We start from the raw sequence: 16,867 nt of genomic DNA, 5'->3' as shown, positions 1-16,867 counted from the left end.
GTGATGCTGTTTTATAATGAGGAAGCAATTTTGTGAACAAATTTTCGTTCAGCATCATTTCAAACAGCCGCCTACAAACCCTTGCCCAACCACTCTGTGCTGCCTTCTCCACTGCAGTTTGGTCTTAGCACTGGGCCCAGCCTGTGGAGCTCAAGTCCTGGCTGCCACTTGGTTGCTGTGTGACCTAGGGCAAGTTAATGAACTTCTCTGAGCTGCAATATTCTCATTTCTAAAGTCGGGCTGAGTGCAGGGACTCAAACATCTGTAATCCCAGCACTTTGGGAGGCCGAGGCGGGTGAATCACCTGAGGTCAAGGAGTTCAAGACCAGCCTGGCCAACATGGTAAAACCCCGTCTCTACTAAAAATACAAAAATTAGCTGGGTGAGGTGACGTGCACCTGTAATCCCAGCTGCTCAGGAGGCTGAGGCAGGAGAATTGCTTGAACCCAAGAGGCGGAGGTTGCAGTGAGCTGAGATCACACCATTGCACTCCAGCCTGGGCGACAAGAGCGAAACTCTGTCTCAAAATGAATGAATGAATGAATGAATGAATAAAAATGAAATGGCTGGGTGCTGTAGCTCACACCAGTAATGCCAGCACTTTGGGAGGCCAAGGCGGGCAGATCTCGAGGTCAGGAGTTCGAGACCAGCCTGGCCAACATGGTGAAACCCTGTCTGTACTAAAAATACAAAAATTAGCTGAACGTGATGGTGGGCACCTGTAATCCCAGCTACTCCGGAGGCTGAGGCAGGAGAGAATCGTTTGAACCTGGGAGGTGGAGGTTGCAGTGAGCCGAGATCACGCCATTGCACTCCAGCCTGGGCGACCAGGGCAAGACTCCGTCTCAGGAAAGAAAAAAAAAAAAAAAAAAAAAATCGGGTAATAATGGTTCTCACCACAAGGGGTAATTCCGTGAACCAGATGAGTGAGTGATACAGGGAGCGAGATTAGCACAATGCCATATTTGGTCAATTCTACTTCCCCGTTACTACGTTCATCACTGTTACGATTCTGGTTTAGTAAGATGCGTGTTACCAATCCTTCTGCAGCCCTCAGGTGAGTGGGTTCCACCTGTCACCTGCAGAGACATCCCAGTCATGTATATGAGCCACTGCCAGCCATTAGCTGGGAGGTGACTCCTGCATGTGGCTTCCCAAGATGAGGCTATTCCAGTGTCCTCCACGGCAGCCCAGCTGTGACCAGCTTGGAGCCCTGGGAGGGGTTATCACAGCGGCCCTAGGGGTACTCGATTTCAGACTCTGGTCCCATGAAACTGGGACTGGCATCACAGGCGAGTGACCTGTACAGTCATCCAGGATCCCTCCCTCAGAAAGGCCCTGTGCTTTGGCCTGTAATCCCAGCACTTTGGGAGGCCAAGGCAAGTGGACGACTTGAGGTCAGGAGTTTGAGACCAGCCTGGCCAACATGGTGAAACCCCAGATCTACTAAAAATACAAAAATTAGCCAGGCATGGTGGTGTGCACCTGTCATCCTAGCTCCCGGATTCTTGGGAGGCTGAGGTAGGAGGATTGCTTGAACCCGGGAGGTGGAGGCTGCAGTGAGCTGAGATTGCACCACTGTACTCCAGCCTGGGTGAGAGAGGGAGACTCCATCTCAAAAGAAAAAAAAAGAAAAGCCCCGTGCTTTTTAAAGCTCTGCTGCTGGCCACGTGCCGTGGCTCACACCTGTAATCCCAACACTTCGGGAGGCCAAGGCAAGAGGATCACTTGAGCCCAGGAGTTTGAGACTAGTCTGGGCAACATAGAGACCCCATGCCTCACTGTCCAAGTCTCTACAAAAAGAAAAATGTAAAACTTAGCCTGGCGTAATGGTGCCTGCCTATAGTCCCAAGTACTTAGGAGGCTGAGGCAGAAGGATCGCCTGAGCCTCGGAGTTCAAGGCTACAGTGGGCTATGATCATGCTACTGCACCCCAGTCTGGGGGACAGAGCAAGACCCTGTCTCTAAAAGGGGGGCGGGGGGAGGGGGAAGAAAAGATAAAAGCTCTGCTATTGTGGTCTGGAAAGTCTTAATACTTTTCTAACAAGAGACCCCACAATTTCATTTGAGTGGGTCCTGGAGCCCATCCTGCTGGGGGATGGAGGAAGGAGCAGGGGCGGAGTCAGGCCCACCGTGGCCCGCCCTGCTCTTCCTAGCAGATAATTTTGCCCTGACCTTTCCCAGGCTCGGACAGAGCAACCTGCCTCCTCTTGCCCCAAGCCAGCCTGCACTCTGAGCACAGGGTATTGAAAGGACAAGCTGTGAAGCCATCAACTGCCCGGTCCCCCGGAGTCTGGGAAAAAAATGCCCCCTGCGCCCATCCACACTTTTTTTTTTTGAGACGGAGTTTTGCTCTTGTTGCCCAGGCTGGAGTGCAATGGCGTGATCTTGGCTCACTGCAACCTCCGCCTCCTGGGTTCAGGCAATTCTCCTGGCTCAGCCTCCTGAGTAGCTGGGACTACAGGCACCCACTAGCACGCCCAGCTAATTTTTGTATTTTTAGTAGACACAGTGTTTCGCCATGTTGGTCAGACTGGTCTCGAACTCCTGACCTCAGGTGATCCACCTCCTCAGCCTCCCAAAGTGCTGGGATTATAGGCGTCAGCCACCGTGCCGAGCCCACACCCTTTTTCTCTCTCCTCTCCGGCTGCCTGGAAGGGCCTGCTTGGGCTGGGAGCTCATCCTTCCTGCTGGGGCCCGGGGCCTCGGATACCCTGACCCGACCCCACCCACCTTGCCACCAGCCCTGAGCTCCGGGCACCTCCGGCCAGTCCCTGGCAGTTGGTGGGGGACCATCTGGACTGCCAGGGCCACTCCCTGCCTTCCTCCTCTGCCATCTGATTGTGGACCCCACACACGCCTCCTGCACTGTTGTTTTAATTAAACTCCGAGGAACTGGGCAGAGTGTGGTTCGCGATGTACATTTTTGTTTAATTAGGTGTTCTCGGTAGCGTCAGGCGGCCGAGACCTCCCCCTGCACCCTGGCTGGCTGCTGTCCACACACGCTTATGGGGACCCCTGCGGGGCCACATACACACGGGAATTGCTCACGCGTGGACACGTGGGCACAGGGGCAAGCGTGAGCACATACATGCGGCACACATGTACCCACGCATGAATGAAATACAGGGTTCCCTCATAGGCACACGGGCATGCATAGACACACAGGGGGATGCCGACAGACCCAGCTGTGGGCACCAAGACCAATTGAGTGAGGCCCAGTCATTTTGGCCCTTATCTCCGATGATGTCATCAGTAGCCAATCAGAGCCACTTTCAAGGTCGTCCAGGTCCCTGGCCCAGGAAGGATGGACAAGAGGCCTGAACCGCCTCAGCATCCAGCCATGCCCCCTTCAGGGCCCCGATGGGTTCAGACCTGGTTGAGTGGAGGGCTTTTGCAGCCGGTCCCGCTCAGCTTCTTCTGAGCTCAGCCAGGCCTGGGTTCAAATCCTTGCTACATGCTGGCTGTATGACCTGGGACAAGTGTGTGACTGCCTGTGCCTCCGTTTCCCCCTCTATGGAAAAGGCTTGGAGGAGATCACAGGTTCCGTTGCCTGCGCTGCGCCTGGGATGCTGTTAGTGCTCAGGGCTTTCCACTGGGGCTTTTCCCATCCAAGCAGTGACCCCCGAGCTGGAACTGCCGCTCTCTCGTAACCCTGGGGAGGCAGGGATTGATTCTGGCTTCCCCTCCCTGGATCCTGCCCACCTCTCCCTTGCCCCATCTTGGCCTCCTGCCCTCCTGCTGCTTGCCTGGGGCTCAGTTTCCTCCCAAGATGGTGGCCTCCTGCCCACCTCTGTCCACAGCCACCCACTCCTGTGCCCCATGTCACATCTGGGCCTTTGTAGGCAAATACATGTGTATTCTTTAAACAAACAGAAACATTGTCTACACCAGGAAGCAGCACACTTTTTCTCCAGAGCACCAGGAAGTAAATATTTTTGGCTCTACAGGCTGGACGGTCTCTGTCGCAGCAACAACCCAAACTCTGCCATTGTGTTGGAAAAGCTGAGAAACGAATGGGCGTGGCTCTGTGCCAATAAAACTTTATTTTATTTATTTATTTATTTATTTATTTAGAGATGGAGTCTTGCTCTGTCGCCCAGGCTGGAGTGCAGTGGCGCGATCTCTGCTCACTGCAAAGTCCGCCTCCCGGCTTCACGCCATTCTCCTGCCTCAGCCTCCCGAGTAGCTGGGACTACAGGTGCCCGCCACCAAGCCCGGCTAATCTTTTTTGTAGTTTAGTAGAGACGGGGTTTCACCATGTTCACCAGGATGGTCTCGATCTCCTGACCTCGTGATCCACCTGCCTCGGCCTCTGAAAGTGCTGGGATTATAGGCGTGACCCACCGTGCCCGGCTGATAAAACTTTATTAACAAAAACAGCTACAGGGCTGTTTTTGCGGCCCTTTACCCCCTCCACTCCAGCATTCCTACCAGATGCAGAGGAGCTGCCTATTTCTTGGTCTTAACAGCACTGCGATTTGTCACTTTTTTGTCACTTGTCCATTGGAGTGGAGTTGGGGGGGGCGGGGGGGGGCACGGTTGTTAGTCTGCCCTACATGGCTGTTTCCTAATCTCTTTTTTTTTTTTTTTTTGAAACAGTCTTGCTCTGTCGCCCAGGCTGGAGTGCAGTAGCACGATCTCAGCTCACTGCAACCTCCACCTGCTGGGTTTAAGCGATTCTTCTGCCTCAGCCTCCCAAGGAACTGGGATTACAGGCGCCCGCCACCATGCCTGGCTAATTTCTGTATTTTTAGTAGAGACGGGGTTTCACCATGTTGGCCAGGCTGGTCTCGAACTCCTGACCTCAGGTGATCCACCTGCCTCGGCCTCCCAAAGTGCTGGGATTACAGGTGTGAGCCCCCGCGGCCCGCCCATCTTGGTTTGTAGAGCACCCTGGATGCAAGGCAGCCCGTCACTTAGCTGGCTCACCTCATCACCTCAGCCCAGAAGCATGTTCCCACCGCTCAGGGAGCTCTGGGACCAGGAGATTCCAGGGACCTGAGTTTCTCCTTGTCCCCGCTCCCCCCCGCCCCCACATCACCACCGGTCTCCATTTACCATGGAGGGGAGCTAGAACCTCACCACCCAAGAGGGATACCGAGTGCTGGAGACCTGGTGCCACTCACTCACCTGGTGCTGGAGGATTGAGTGCTCAACCAGGATTGAGTTGTTTGTTCATTGATTGAGCTCCTACTGTATGCCCGGTTCTGCGCTGGGTGCTCCGGACGCTGTGGTGACGCAGATGCACCGTTACCGATAGAGTTCCCTGCTGCAGAGAGGACAGTGAGGAGTGTGGGGGCATTTAGAGCAAGGGAGTTGGAGCTAGTCCCAGGTGGTGTTCCGATCAGTAGACAGATGTGGGAACGGGGATTCCAGGCTGAGGGAACAGAACAGGTGACCCGAGGGAGGGGGCTTGATGACTTTGAGAGCCGTGGAGGGCAGGGTGACTGGGCCAGAGAGAAAAAGAGGAGGGAAGGTGGCAGGGGCCAGCAGCGGGCAAGCAGGCGGGGTTCCTTCTGAGGGTGGCTGGACCACAGAAGGGTGTACAGCGGGGGAGCAGTGTGGTTTATGTTTAGAAAGGCAGGTGGGCACGGTGGCTCACACCTGTAATCCAGGCACTTTGGGAGGCCACGGCAGGTGGATGATGAGGTCAGGAGTTCGAGACCAGCCTGGCCAACATGGCAAAACCCCTTCTCTACTAAAAGTACAAAAATTAGCCGGGCATGGAGTGCATGCCACTGCCTTCCAGCCTGGCCGACGAGTGAGACTCCATCTCAAAAAAATAATAATAATAAAAAAATAAAAATAAAAACGGTGTCCTCTGGGCCAGGCACAGTGGCTCATACCTGTAAAATACCTGTAATCCCAGTGCTTTGGGTGGTCAAGGTGAGAGGATTCCTTGAGCCCAGGAGGTCAAGACCAATCTGGGCAACATGGTGAGACCCTATCTCTATATTTTATTTATTTTATTTTTATTTTTAGTTTGATTTTTTTGAGACCGAGTCTCACTCTGTCGCCCAGGCTAGAGTGCAGTGGCGTGATCTTGGCTCACCACAACCTCCGTCTCCCGGGTTCAAGTGATTTTTCTGCCTCAGTCTCCCGGGTAGCTGGGATTACAAGCATGCACCATCATGCCCGGCTAATTTTTGTTTTTAATAGAGACAGTGTTTCACCATGTGGGCCAGGCTGGGTCTTAAACTCCTAGCCTTAAGTGATCCACCTGTCTCGGCCTCCCAAAGTGCTGGGATTATAGGCATGAGCCACCGCGTCCAGCTGATTTATATGTATATATCTCTCTGTTTAAAAATTTTTTAAAAGATAAAAAGAAAGGCGTCCTCAGGCTGCTGTAAATGAACCCACTCAGCACTGTGGACCCTGGGACCAGGTTTGTGCTTATATGTAGCAGGGTGTAGAGCATCTCTCAGCCCCACCCAGTCCATTCCAGGAGCACTCGCCCCCAAGTCCTGACCCCCAAGTTGTGACAACCTCAGATATCCCCAGACATCGCCCAGTGTCTCCCAGGGCAGCAGAGTCACCCCACAGTGAGAAATATCATTCTAGCTGGCTCAGCTCCCTGACACGAGCCTCCCCCTTGTACAGAAGAGGGACCCAACCAGGTGCAGTGGCTCATGCCTGCAATCCCAGTGCTTTGGGAGGCAGAAGTGGGAGGATTGCTTGGGGCCAGGAGTTTGAGACCTGCCTGGACAACACAGCGAGACCCCCTCTCTACAAAAATTTTAAAAATTAGCCAGGCGTGGTGGCGCATGCTTGTAGTCCCGGCTACTCAGGAGGCTGAGGCAGGAGGATCACTTGAGCCCAGGTTGTTGAGACTGCAGTGAGCTATGATCGTGCCACTGTACTCCAGCCTGGGCAACAGAGCAAGACCCTGTCTCAAAAAAAGAGAGAGAACTGGCTGTAAAGGATGGCACCCAGGGCTGAGGTCACGCAGCCAGGGAGGAGCTGGACCAGTGGCCAGGCAGTCCCTGAGCCCCAGGCTCAGGAGTGGCTGTGCAGTGCTCAGAACCATGCCCATTTCTCTCACGTCTCTGCCCTCAGAGGACCAGCTGCCCTCTGGCTTCCCCAACATCGACATGGGCCCACAGTTGAAGGTGGTGGAGCGGACACGGACAGCCACCATGCTCTGTGCAGCCAGCGGCAACCCTGACCCTGAGATCACCTGGTTCAAGGACTTCCTGCCTGTGGATCCTAGTGCCAGCAATGGACGCATCAAACAGCTGCGATCAGGTGAGTGAGGGTGGCTGACAGGACGTGGGAGCCTTGGAGGGCAGCAGGGGGCGGGGAGCATCTCCAGGCCCCAAGTTCTGGGGACTGCTGGAGGACAGACAGAGACAGTGTGTGGCCGTGGCAGGCATTGGCTCTGGGGGAGTGGGGGCAAATGTCTTCAAAGCCGCACACTGAGGATATTAGGGGGCACAGATGGGCATGAGTACTGGAGAGCTATAGAGGGTGGTAGAAGAATAGTGCTTCAACACCTGGCCAATGAAGATATAATGGATGCAGACATGCACAAGGATGGGGAGTTATGTAGGGCCATGGGCGGGGAGAGTGTCTCCCATGCTCAGGCAGTGAGATCACATCTGTCACCCACAGACAGTTGTGGGTGATAGGAAGCCACTGAGGGGGCTGGGCACAGTGGCTTATGCCTGTAATCCGAGCTCTTTGGGAGGCCAAGGCAGAAGGCTTGCTTGAGGACAGGAGTTTGAGACCAGCATGGGCAATGTAGCAAGACGCTCATCTCTGAAAAGAAAGAAAGCCGCCAAGGATGGTGGGTATCGGCAGTGCCCAAGCAATGGGAGACAGACAGGCAGAAGTGTCGGTGAGCCATGGAGGGTGACAAGGGGAGACCAGCTTCAATGGGTATGTAATAGGGAGCTATGGAAGGTGGCAGAGAGAGAGCATCCTCTACAGAAGCATTAGGCACATCCAGTGAGAATACAGTGGGGCCCAGACAGGCAGGAGTAGTGGAAGCTGTGTAAGGCAATGGCAGGTGTCCAGAGGTGACAAGTAAGGTGATGGGGAGCCATAGAAAACTACAGGGAGAGAGTCTCTCCAAGGCTGAGCAGTAAGAACATCATGGGACAAAGACGAGAGGTGATGGCGGGGCTTCAGGTCTGTAAGGGGGCACAGACGGGCAGTCCAGCCTGTCTGTTCAGGCCCTGGCTGGGCTAGGGAGACCTTGGGACAGAGCCTTGGAGACGGGTGGTTCCACCATTGTGTCTCCACAAAGCACCCACATGGCCCATCTGCGGGTCCATCTGTCTGGGGGGCTGTGTCTGCGTGTGTGTTGTCCCCCCGCTTCACGACATGTCCACGTGTGCATGTCTGGGCTCCCTGTGCCGGCCTGGCCTGCCTCCCGCGTGTGGGCACAGGTGTGCAGGCCTGGCTGCTGTCACACACGGGCCTCCCTTCCCCCGCCCGGAGCAAAGCGTCCGCCTGCATCTCGGCCACACATGCACCCACATTGCAGTCACTCCCGTGCCTGTGCACACAGGGCAGTGATCCGCGCACGCGCCTCTCAGCCTGCACCTCCCTAGTGCTCGTGCGTGGGGACACACATGGTGGGGATGTGTCTCCATACATTGGGAGCACACGTGTGGCTGCACATGCGTGTTGGTCTGTGTCACGGATTTACTGTTTTCAGTTGTGCCGGGCTTGACGCCCTGCCTTCGTTCAGGTCACTGTTGAGATCACCCTGCACCTCCACACACCCCTCTTTTTGCTTTCTCTCTCCCCTTCCTCCGAGGATCCCGCCACGGAGCCCCCTTTGCAGCAGTCCCTCCCCGAATCATCCCCAGCGCCCCTCACTCACTGCCCATCCTTGCCCCCCACCAAAGAGCCTACCTACCTGTTCTCCGCTTTCTGCTCCTCCTCCTTAGTGAAAACCAAGCCCCAAAAAGATCAGATGTGGAGCCCAGAATGTCTTCCTTGGAGAGACTCAGACCTCACACTGGGGGGACAAATCGCCTCCTATCTCCCAGCCTGGCTGAGGATGTTTGCAGCTCATAGGCCTCTGCAAGCCGGGGGAGCGGTGGCCTCAGTTTCCCCATAAAACATGCCTATTTCCTTGTGTTCTGGTGACGTCTCCAGGATGGAATGTCTAGCGCCTGCTGGGTGCTCAGTGAACATAAGCCACTTTAGGAACCATAAGAAATGTTATTATTATTATTCTGAGCGTCCCCCTCCCCTCCCCCACCCTCCCCTCCCCCGCCCTCCCCTCCTCGATGAAGACATAGGATTCTTCATAACCACCCGTTAATGTTCCTGTTCTCTTTTCTTATCCTCCTGTTGTAAACGTTCAGAAACCTTTGGTAAGTCTGATTTCATCACCACGTCAACAACTAACGCCCCATCCCCTTTGTGCCCCTTCTGCCCCCTTCTCACCAAACTAACAGCCACCGTGATGGTAACTGTGACCCACTCTGCCTGGTATGTTTACTAACGCCCTCTCCCTCCTCCCCGCGACCGGCCCCTCAGCCCTCCCCAGCTGGCACTAGTGTGCGGCAGAGAAAGAAACCCAAAGGAAAAGAGGAAAAGAGACAAGTCCACCCAAAGGAAAAGAGGAAAAGAGACAAGTCCACCCAAAGGAAAAGAGGAAAAGAGACAAGGCCAGGCAGACCTCAAAATGGAGGCTGAGGGGGGTTCAGAGGCATCCTCGGGCTCATGGAACTTCGCACCTAACAACATTTCCTCCCGCACTTTTTTCTTGGCCTTAGCCCTGCTGGAAAAGGATTTAATTACAGAAGTTTGGGGGCTGGGGCTGGGCGTGGAGTGGAGATTTTTCCAGCCTAGCTGCTACTGGGCACTTCTCATCCACTTTTCTCAGCATTCAGCCTGAATCTCCTGAAATCAGTTGTGGGACTAATTCATACTAAAGTGAGAGTGACTGCTATCAGCCTATGATATCAGTCCCTTCATCTCTCTCAGGGTGGGAGGCGGAACACCTTTTAATGGCTAAGGGATACATTGTTTCCACTTGATAGAATAGCCCTGAGTGATTTGGCCAACTTGAAAAGACTTCTTTTTTTTGAGACAGTCTTAATCTGTCACCCAGGCTGGAGTGCAGTGGCACCATCTTGGCTCACTAAAGCCTCCACGTCCCCGATTCAAGCAATTCTCCTGCCTCAGTCTCCTGAGTAGCAGGGATTACAGGCACCCACCACCACACCCGGCTAATTTTTGTATTTTTAGTAGAGACGGGGTTTCACCATGTTGGCCAGGCTGGTACCCCAAACTCCTGACCTCAGGTGATCCACCTGCCTCGGCTTCCCAAAGTGCTAGGATTACAGGCGTGAGCCACCACGCCCGGCCTGAAAAGACTTTCTTTAACCCTGACTTCCACCATCGTCATCCCAGTGTCCTAGCAAAGGCCAGCCTGGATTTCCGCTGACTCGGATTCCAGTTCTCCAGGGTGTAACTTTAGGCAAACTTCTGTTTGCTCCCCTCTAAAGGGTGCAGAGTGGCCTCACGAGAACACCTCGAAAGATAATTCAGGGACTTCGAAAAGTTCAGGCCAGAAGCTCCTCATCCCAGGAGGCTGGAGAGCTAGGCTCAGTGCCCACCCCTGCCTCATGATGGGACCTCAGAGATTCCCCTCTGAGCCTCAGTTGGCCCGTCTGCAAAATAGGTTTGGGCCACGCAGAAGGAGCTGCTTTTTCACGTGTCTGGCCACTCCTGGCAGATCGAGGTCTTGGGATCTTCTTGGCCCCAGCCAGCCGAGTTATCAAGTTATCGGCCATCAGCAGCAGAGAGAAGGGGGCCCAAAACTTCTCCCTGGATCATGAGCAGAGGGGGTAACGTTCCAGCCCCGAGCCGCCTTTTCCTGCTTTGCAGTTAACCATCCCTGCCTCCAAGGCCCAGATAAACAGGTCTTTCCTCTTTTCCTCTTGGTAAGAAGGCTGCCAGGCTCTCCCTGTCCCTCCTACTCGGCCTGTCTGTGACACCCTTCCTTGGCTGTATTAATGCCCGGCACTGGGGCACTAACCCCACCCACCTCCCTGTCTCTAACAAGATAATTCCTGTTGCTCCTTGTCCCCTCCTAGTCTGGACTTGAAAGCAGTCTCTTGCTGGGCTCCCTAAGAAGGAAAGAAGGAAGGGGGGGTGATGAACCTCCCTCCCTCAGCCCAGAGGGAAGGCCACCAAAGGGCCAGGCTGACATACCTTCCCTGGGCATAGAGACGCCCCTCACCCATCCAGAGAGGCTTCTAGACTCCATCCCTCCACCCCCAGAGATTCCCGCCTTCTACAGGAAACCCTCCTGCTTTGACAAGCCCTCAGACCTCACCCTGCTCCTAGGAGGCCTCTCCTAGCTTCCTCAGCAAAGCCCGCAGGGTCCGTATGCCCAGGGCTGGCTCGATCCCCTCCCTGGGGCAGAGTGCAGAGGCCTGGCTTACGGCCCAGCCCAGCTTCCCTGGGGCCCCCCGGCCCCCCACGACCGCCTTGTGACATTCACCTGGTTCTCTCTGCTTCCCTTACAGAAAGCACTCCGATTCGAGGTAAGAGGCTCCTCACTCACCCACCCACTCACGCTCGCTCTTGCTGCCCACTCAGCCCCTCAGGCTCCACAGGGCCTGCCCCCAGGCCCCCTTCCATGCGTGTCCACCCTGCCACCACCTTTGTTCCACCCAGTGTTAGTCCGGTCTCTGCGTCTGTGTCTGTGTCTGTGGCCAGGGGGCTGAATGTGGCCGAGGTGACTCCTCAGGTCACCTGGCTGTGGAAGGCGGGGGGGCTCTCTCCCCCTCTGGGAAGGACCCTACCTGGCAAGACCCCCAGAGTGCTGGGAGCCCCATGTGGTTTAGCCACCTCTAAAATGAGCATGTAGGCCGGGCGCGGTGGTTCACGCCTGTAATCCCAGCACTGTGGGAGGCCGAGGCAGGTCAATCACCTGAGGTCAGGAGTTCAAGACCAGCCTGGGCAGCATGGTCAAACCCCATCTCTACTAAAAACACAAAAATTAGCTGGGCATGGTGGTGGGTGCCTGTAATCCCAGCTACTCAGGAGGCTGAGGCAGGAGAATCACTTGAACCTGGGAGGCAGAGGTTGCAGTGAGCCACTAAGATCATGCCACTGCACTCCAGCCTGGGTGACAGAGTGAGACTCCTCAAAAAAAAAAAAGAAACAAAACGAACATGCAAAGTGGGCCTTCCAGCTCCACAGTCCTTTCTGATCTGGAGGTTCTAACCCAAGGACACATAGAGACATGTGCTCTCAGGTCGGTCTGCTCCATCCCTTACCCCCCACCCAACTGCTGCCTCAGAGAAGAGCCAAGAGAAGGCCTGAGTGGGAACCTGGGGAAGAATCAGTGTCCAGCCCTACCTTTGCTACAAATGCTGTGTGACCTAGAGCAGTCTCCTGACCCTCTCTGGGCCTCCTTAGTGATGGAGATACTGCCTGCTTCCCAGAACCTCGAGGTCAAGGGAGAATAGGCAGTGCTCTATGGGGGCGGAGTCTTTATCCATGACCTCCAGAGAGAATCCCCCAATCTGTGGGTCCGTGTCATTTCTGTGGGATAGTCACAAACAAGGCTGGAAAGCTCAGTCTGGATTTTTGGACCCCTGGTGCCATAGGCTCTGATTGAAGCCTGTGATTCAAACACATTTGGGGATATTCGCTCATCTTCATTTACTCATGGTCGACAGGCACTTGGGTCCAGGCCTGTGATTCAAACATACGTGTGGAAACTTTTGCCTTATTTTTTATTTGTGGGCACTCAAGTTTTTATCAAGGCCTATAATTTCAGATATACTCAGCTTCATTTACTTGTGAAAATGAGGGACTTGTTTCAGGCATGTGGTTTCAGATATCTTTGGGGAAATCTTGGCCTCATTTTCATTTTCTCATGGGCACAGTAGTGTTTGATCAAGGCCTGTGATTTCAGATATTCTTGAGAAGGTTCATTCATTTTTATATGTTCATGGAAAGTGAAGTCTTTGATTTGGGTCTGTGATTTCAAATGTATTGAGGGGAAATCAGTCCTATTTTCATCTACTCATGAGTACCAAGACCTTGGATTTGGGCCTGTGATTTTAAATATGCTTGAAAAATTGCCCTCTTCTTTATATCTTTATTTACTCATGACCAACAAATTCTTTGATCCAGGCTTGGGGCATTTTAGCCTCAACTTTACTTGTGAGTATAAGAGGCTTTCAATCAGACCCCTGATTTCAAATACTTTTGAAAATTTAATCTAATCCTGTGTACCTATGAGCATCATAGAATTGGGTCTAGGACCATAATTTCAAACACACTTGAAGAAGTCCATTCAGTTACTCGTGAGCACCAGGATGTTGACTTCAGGCTTGTGGTTTTAAATACAAGCAGGTAAATTCAGACTTTTATTTAGATGACTTAAAATACTTGGGGAAATTCTGACTTCTCTTCAATCAGTTTCAGGCCAGAAGGCTTGGATCCATGGCTTTGATTTCAAACATACTTGATACACACCAGCGTCAACGTTTTTTACTTTAGCTGCCTCAGGGTATAACCTAATCCTGAAATTTCAAACACACCTGAAGAAGTACAGCCCTGTCTCCATTTACTTAGGGGCGTTGAGGACTTTGAGGACTAGGATTCCAAACACAACTGAGGAACCCAGACCCATGTTCATTTACTCACGGGCACCTAATGAAACAAAGCAACCACCAGCTCCCTGAATTTTCACATGATTTGTGGTGGGCCCCCTCAGGTCCCTGGATCTATCAAATGATGGTTATGAGTTGTGAATGCCAACCCACTCTTTCCTTCTGGCCAGGAGAGCATCACTTGGTGCTTTCTCAAACACACTCTTCTCCATCTTTGTAATTCAACTTGGCAGTCATGAAGCAGCAGTCTCATGACCAGCTGCTTTTCCACTGTGAGTGGAGAATTTGCTGGGGAATCTGGTGTGTCCAGGCCCTGGTGGGGCTAGATGTGAGGGGTGGAGGTTATACAAGGCCTGGCCAAGCTAGGGCTTCCAGGTTTTCTCACCTCTTATCTGCCTCCCTGGCCCAGCCAGCACAGGAGACAGGCCAGAGAGCACTCTGGTGGGGGAGCTTTCCCTGTTCACTCCTGGGCCCCCCTCTAACAGACCGAGCTTTCTCCCGTCTTCCCACAGGAGCCCTGCAGATTGAAAGCAGTGAGGAAACCGACCAGGGCAAATATGAGTGTGTGGCCACCAACAGCGCCGGCGTGCGCTACTCCTCACCTGCCAACCTCTACGTGCGAGGTAGGGAACGCCGTGTCCAGGTCAAAGGCAGGGACCTGCCCCGTCCCATCCCCCTCCCTCCTCGGGCTCACCGCCTCCGGGCTCCCCCGTCCCCTGCACACCCAAGCAGGAAGGCCCCTCCCCGGTCGCGGTGGGACCTTGGCCGAGGCGGCATCCCTCTCTGGGCCTTAGTTTCCTTGCCTGTAGAATGGGGGCAGCTTAAATTCCCTTCCTCGTGCCTTGCGAGAGATGCCCCGTGGGCAGCAGGCTCTGGGGAGGCAGTGATGGTGGGGTAGGAAGGCGTGGGGCAGGGTGAGGGGGTCAGTCTTGGGCCTACAGGGCCAGGGGAGCCTGCAGGCCTCTGCCCCGCCCCACCCCACCCGCCTGCCCACCCGAGTTGGCTTCTGTGGTGTGTCGTGCCTTCCCGTGCTGTGTGCTGGCTTTGCTTCTCCCAACTTTGTGGCCTCGTAGCTCCCTGCTTCACTGCCCCCCCTAATCCAGGGCCCTCAATCTAGAAGTTGAGGAGGGGTCTTCGAGGCTGCCCCTCCCACCCCCCACCAGCTGGTCCAGAGCCCGGCGCCTTCTGCCTCTTCCTAATGACTCTCGGAGAAGGGCAGTCCAGGCCGATGGGAGGCTGGGGCCACAGCGGGCACAGGCACCCGGGGGGCTCGGTAGTTGCACCAAGCTGGGGCAGGCACGGCACCCAGCGAAGCTTGTTACTCTCAGTTTCCAATTCCCACTCAGTCATGCCCAGCAGCGTGGGGGCCTCGCCCCAGCACCTCCCCGCTCCCCTGCCCCGAGGAAGCTTCCTTCCTTGTGGGTCCCTTGGTGCTGCCTCAAAGGTGCCAGGGGGCTCCCTTGCCCCCAGATGCCTCCGTTGGCCTCCTCTTATCTCGCGTGTTGGCTCTTGGGTGGTTTCAGAAGTTGTAGCCTTCCTTCTCCTCCTCCCTTTCACCTCCTAGTAGCTGTTTCTGATCAGATTTGTGGTAGAAACAGCTTCTGCCAGGATGCCAGGGCGCCCTTCAATCCCTAGGGCTGCCCCAGTTAGCGCTGTGTAATTGACTCAATCACATCCTTCTCTGGGCCTCAGTTTCCCCCATGCGAAGTACCAAGCCCTAGTCGTTCTCCATCCAGGAGGCCGTGTGGCTCATCCCTTACCCACAGACCCTCACTCACCACCTTCGTCCCTACCATCCACAGCACCCGCTGGCCCTGAAGTGATTCCTTGGTCCTGGACCTGGGGTTTTGCATTTTGTCTCTGAGGAGGAGGTCGCATGGAGGGGGAGGGGATGGGGATGTGGGCATATGGACGGGTGGTGGGTAGGGGCACGTCTGATCCGCTGTCACGGCACCTCTGGTGAGTTGTAATGCGTTCGTGACTCCAACTGACTGGTCTTCACCTAACCTGCTTATTTCTCTGCCAACACCTGGGATGGGGGTTTGTAAATCCAGCAGGGCTCAAAAGAGTGTGGACAGCGGGTGTGGGGCAGGGAGCCGGGTGGGGCCTTTAGTGTGGGTGCAAGAAGGGAGGGGGGCTTCTGTGTCCTCATCCCCCAGAGGTGGGGTCCCCAGCATGAGCCTCCATCCTCTTGGGGACAGTTGAGGGGGTGAGGTTCCGTTTCCCCATCTTTGCCTGGGTCTTAGATGCTCCAGAATCAAGCTTAGAAAAGAATGGAGAAAGGCAAATGTAGTAGATCTTGTATGTTGAGGGCAGAGTGGAGAGAAGACAAAAAGGTCATTGCTGTTCTTTTTATTTTTTAATTTTAATTTTTTTTTTTTGGTTTAAAGAAAAAAAACAACAAACTATTGCAGCTTTTAGCCTTGGGAAGTCCTCTTTTTACTCTCTGTATCTCCCCTATTTTTTCTCTTCTTCCCATGTCATTGTGTTCCGCATCAAACCCCCTTTACATCCCTCAGAGCTTCGAGAAGGTTGGTGTGTTTTTTTCTTTTTTACTTTCTTTACCCACATTTTTACATTCTGAAAATGACACGCACACACACAAAACACATGTAGACACCACACAGACACACGCTGACACGCACACGGAAAAAAAATAGAAAAATGAACAACAATTTTAAAAGATGGAATATGAATCATAAGCACAAAGCAAACTAAACAAAAAAAAAAAACCGCCAAGCGAGAGCAAAACCCAGAAAGACACGAAAATCTCAGCCGCGCCCAGCCCGGCCTAGGGCCGGCCGCACACATGCGATGCTTGCATTATGGTCGCCTCTGCATCCGTTGGTAATGTTGTTGCTAAGTTTTTTGCACTCCTCGTCGTCATGGTAACTTGGGCCTGATGCATGCTGGGAGAATGTAAAAATTTCTCTGCATGCCTCTCTTGTTGGTTTGGTTTGGTGATTCCCAACGCCTTCTGTTGGAGTGTTTCTCGTCTTCTGTTCCGTTTTTCTCTTTTGGTTTTCTTTTTTCCTTTTTCTTTTTTTTTTTTCTTTTTTCTTTTTTTCTTTGGTTTTGTTTCGTTTTGGGGGGAAAAAATCAAATGGTTCTTTTTTCCCCTCCCATTCCCTTCACCTGGTCCTCTTCTCCCCCAAAGTGACTCGTCTTTGGTTCTGTCTTGTGTCTGTGCTATTTGGTTTTGGTTTCTTGGGTTGAGCTGTTCTGTGGTTGTTCTCCAAACGCATTGTGATTTAAAAGCCAGTGTT

General features: G+C 53.8%; 1 protein-coding gene across 12 annotated transcripts in view; it reads left to right on the top strand.

The window, feature by feature from the left end:
- Positions 1–16,867, top strand: part of PTPRS (protein tyrosine phosphatase receptor type S) — a 134,663-nt gene that overhangs the window by 68,027 nt on the left and 49,769 nt on the right. For all 12 annotated transcript variants that reach the window (XM_003316019.6, XM_054673216.2, XM_001141178.7 and 9 more), the window contains exons 5-6: positions 7,060–7,248; positions 14,114–14,224. In XM_003316019.6, the coding sequence (XP_003316067.2) occupies positions 7,060–7,248; positions 14,114–14,224 (300 nt within the window). The remainder of the gene's footprint in view (positions 1–7,059; positions 7,249–14,113; positions 14,225–16,867) is intronic.

The sequence above is a fragment of the Pan troglodytes genome, chromosome 20, assembly GCF_028858775.2.
Source record: "Pan troglodytes isolate AG18354 chromosome 20, NHGRI_mPanTro3-v2.0_pri, whole genome shotgun sequence".
NCBI classification, from domain to species: Eukaryota; Metazoa; Chordata; class Mammalia; order Primates; family Hominidae; genus Pan; species Pan troglodytes.
Note: the sequence above shows the minus strand (reverse complement) of the source record. Positions and strands in the feature narration are given on the sequence as shown.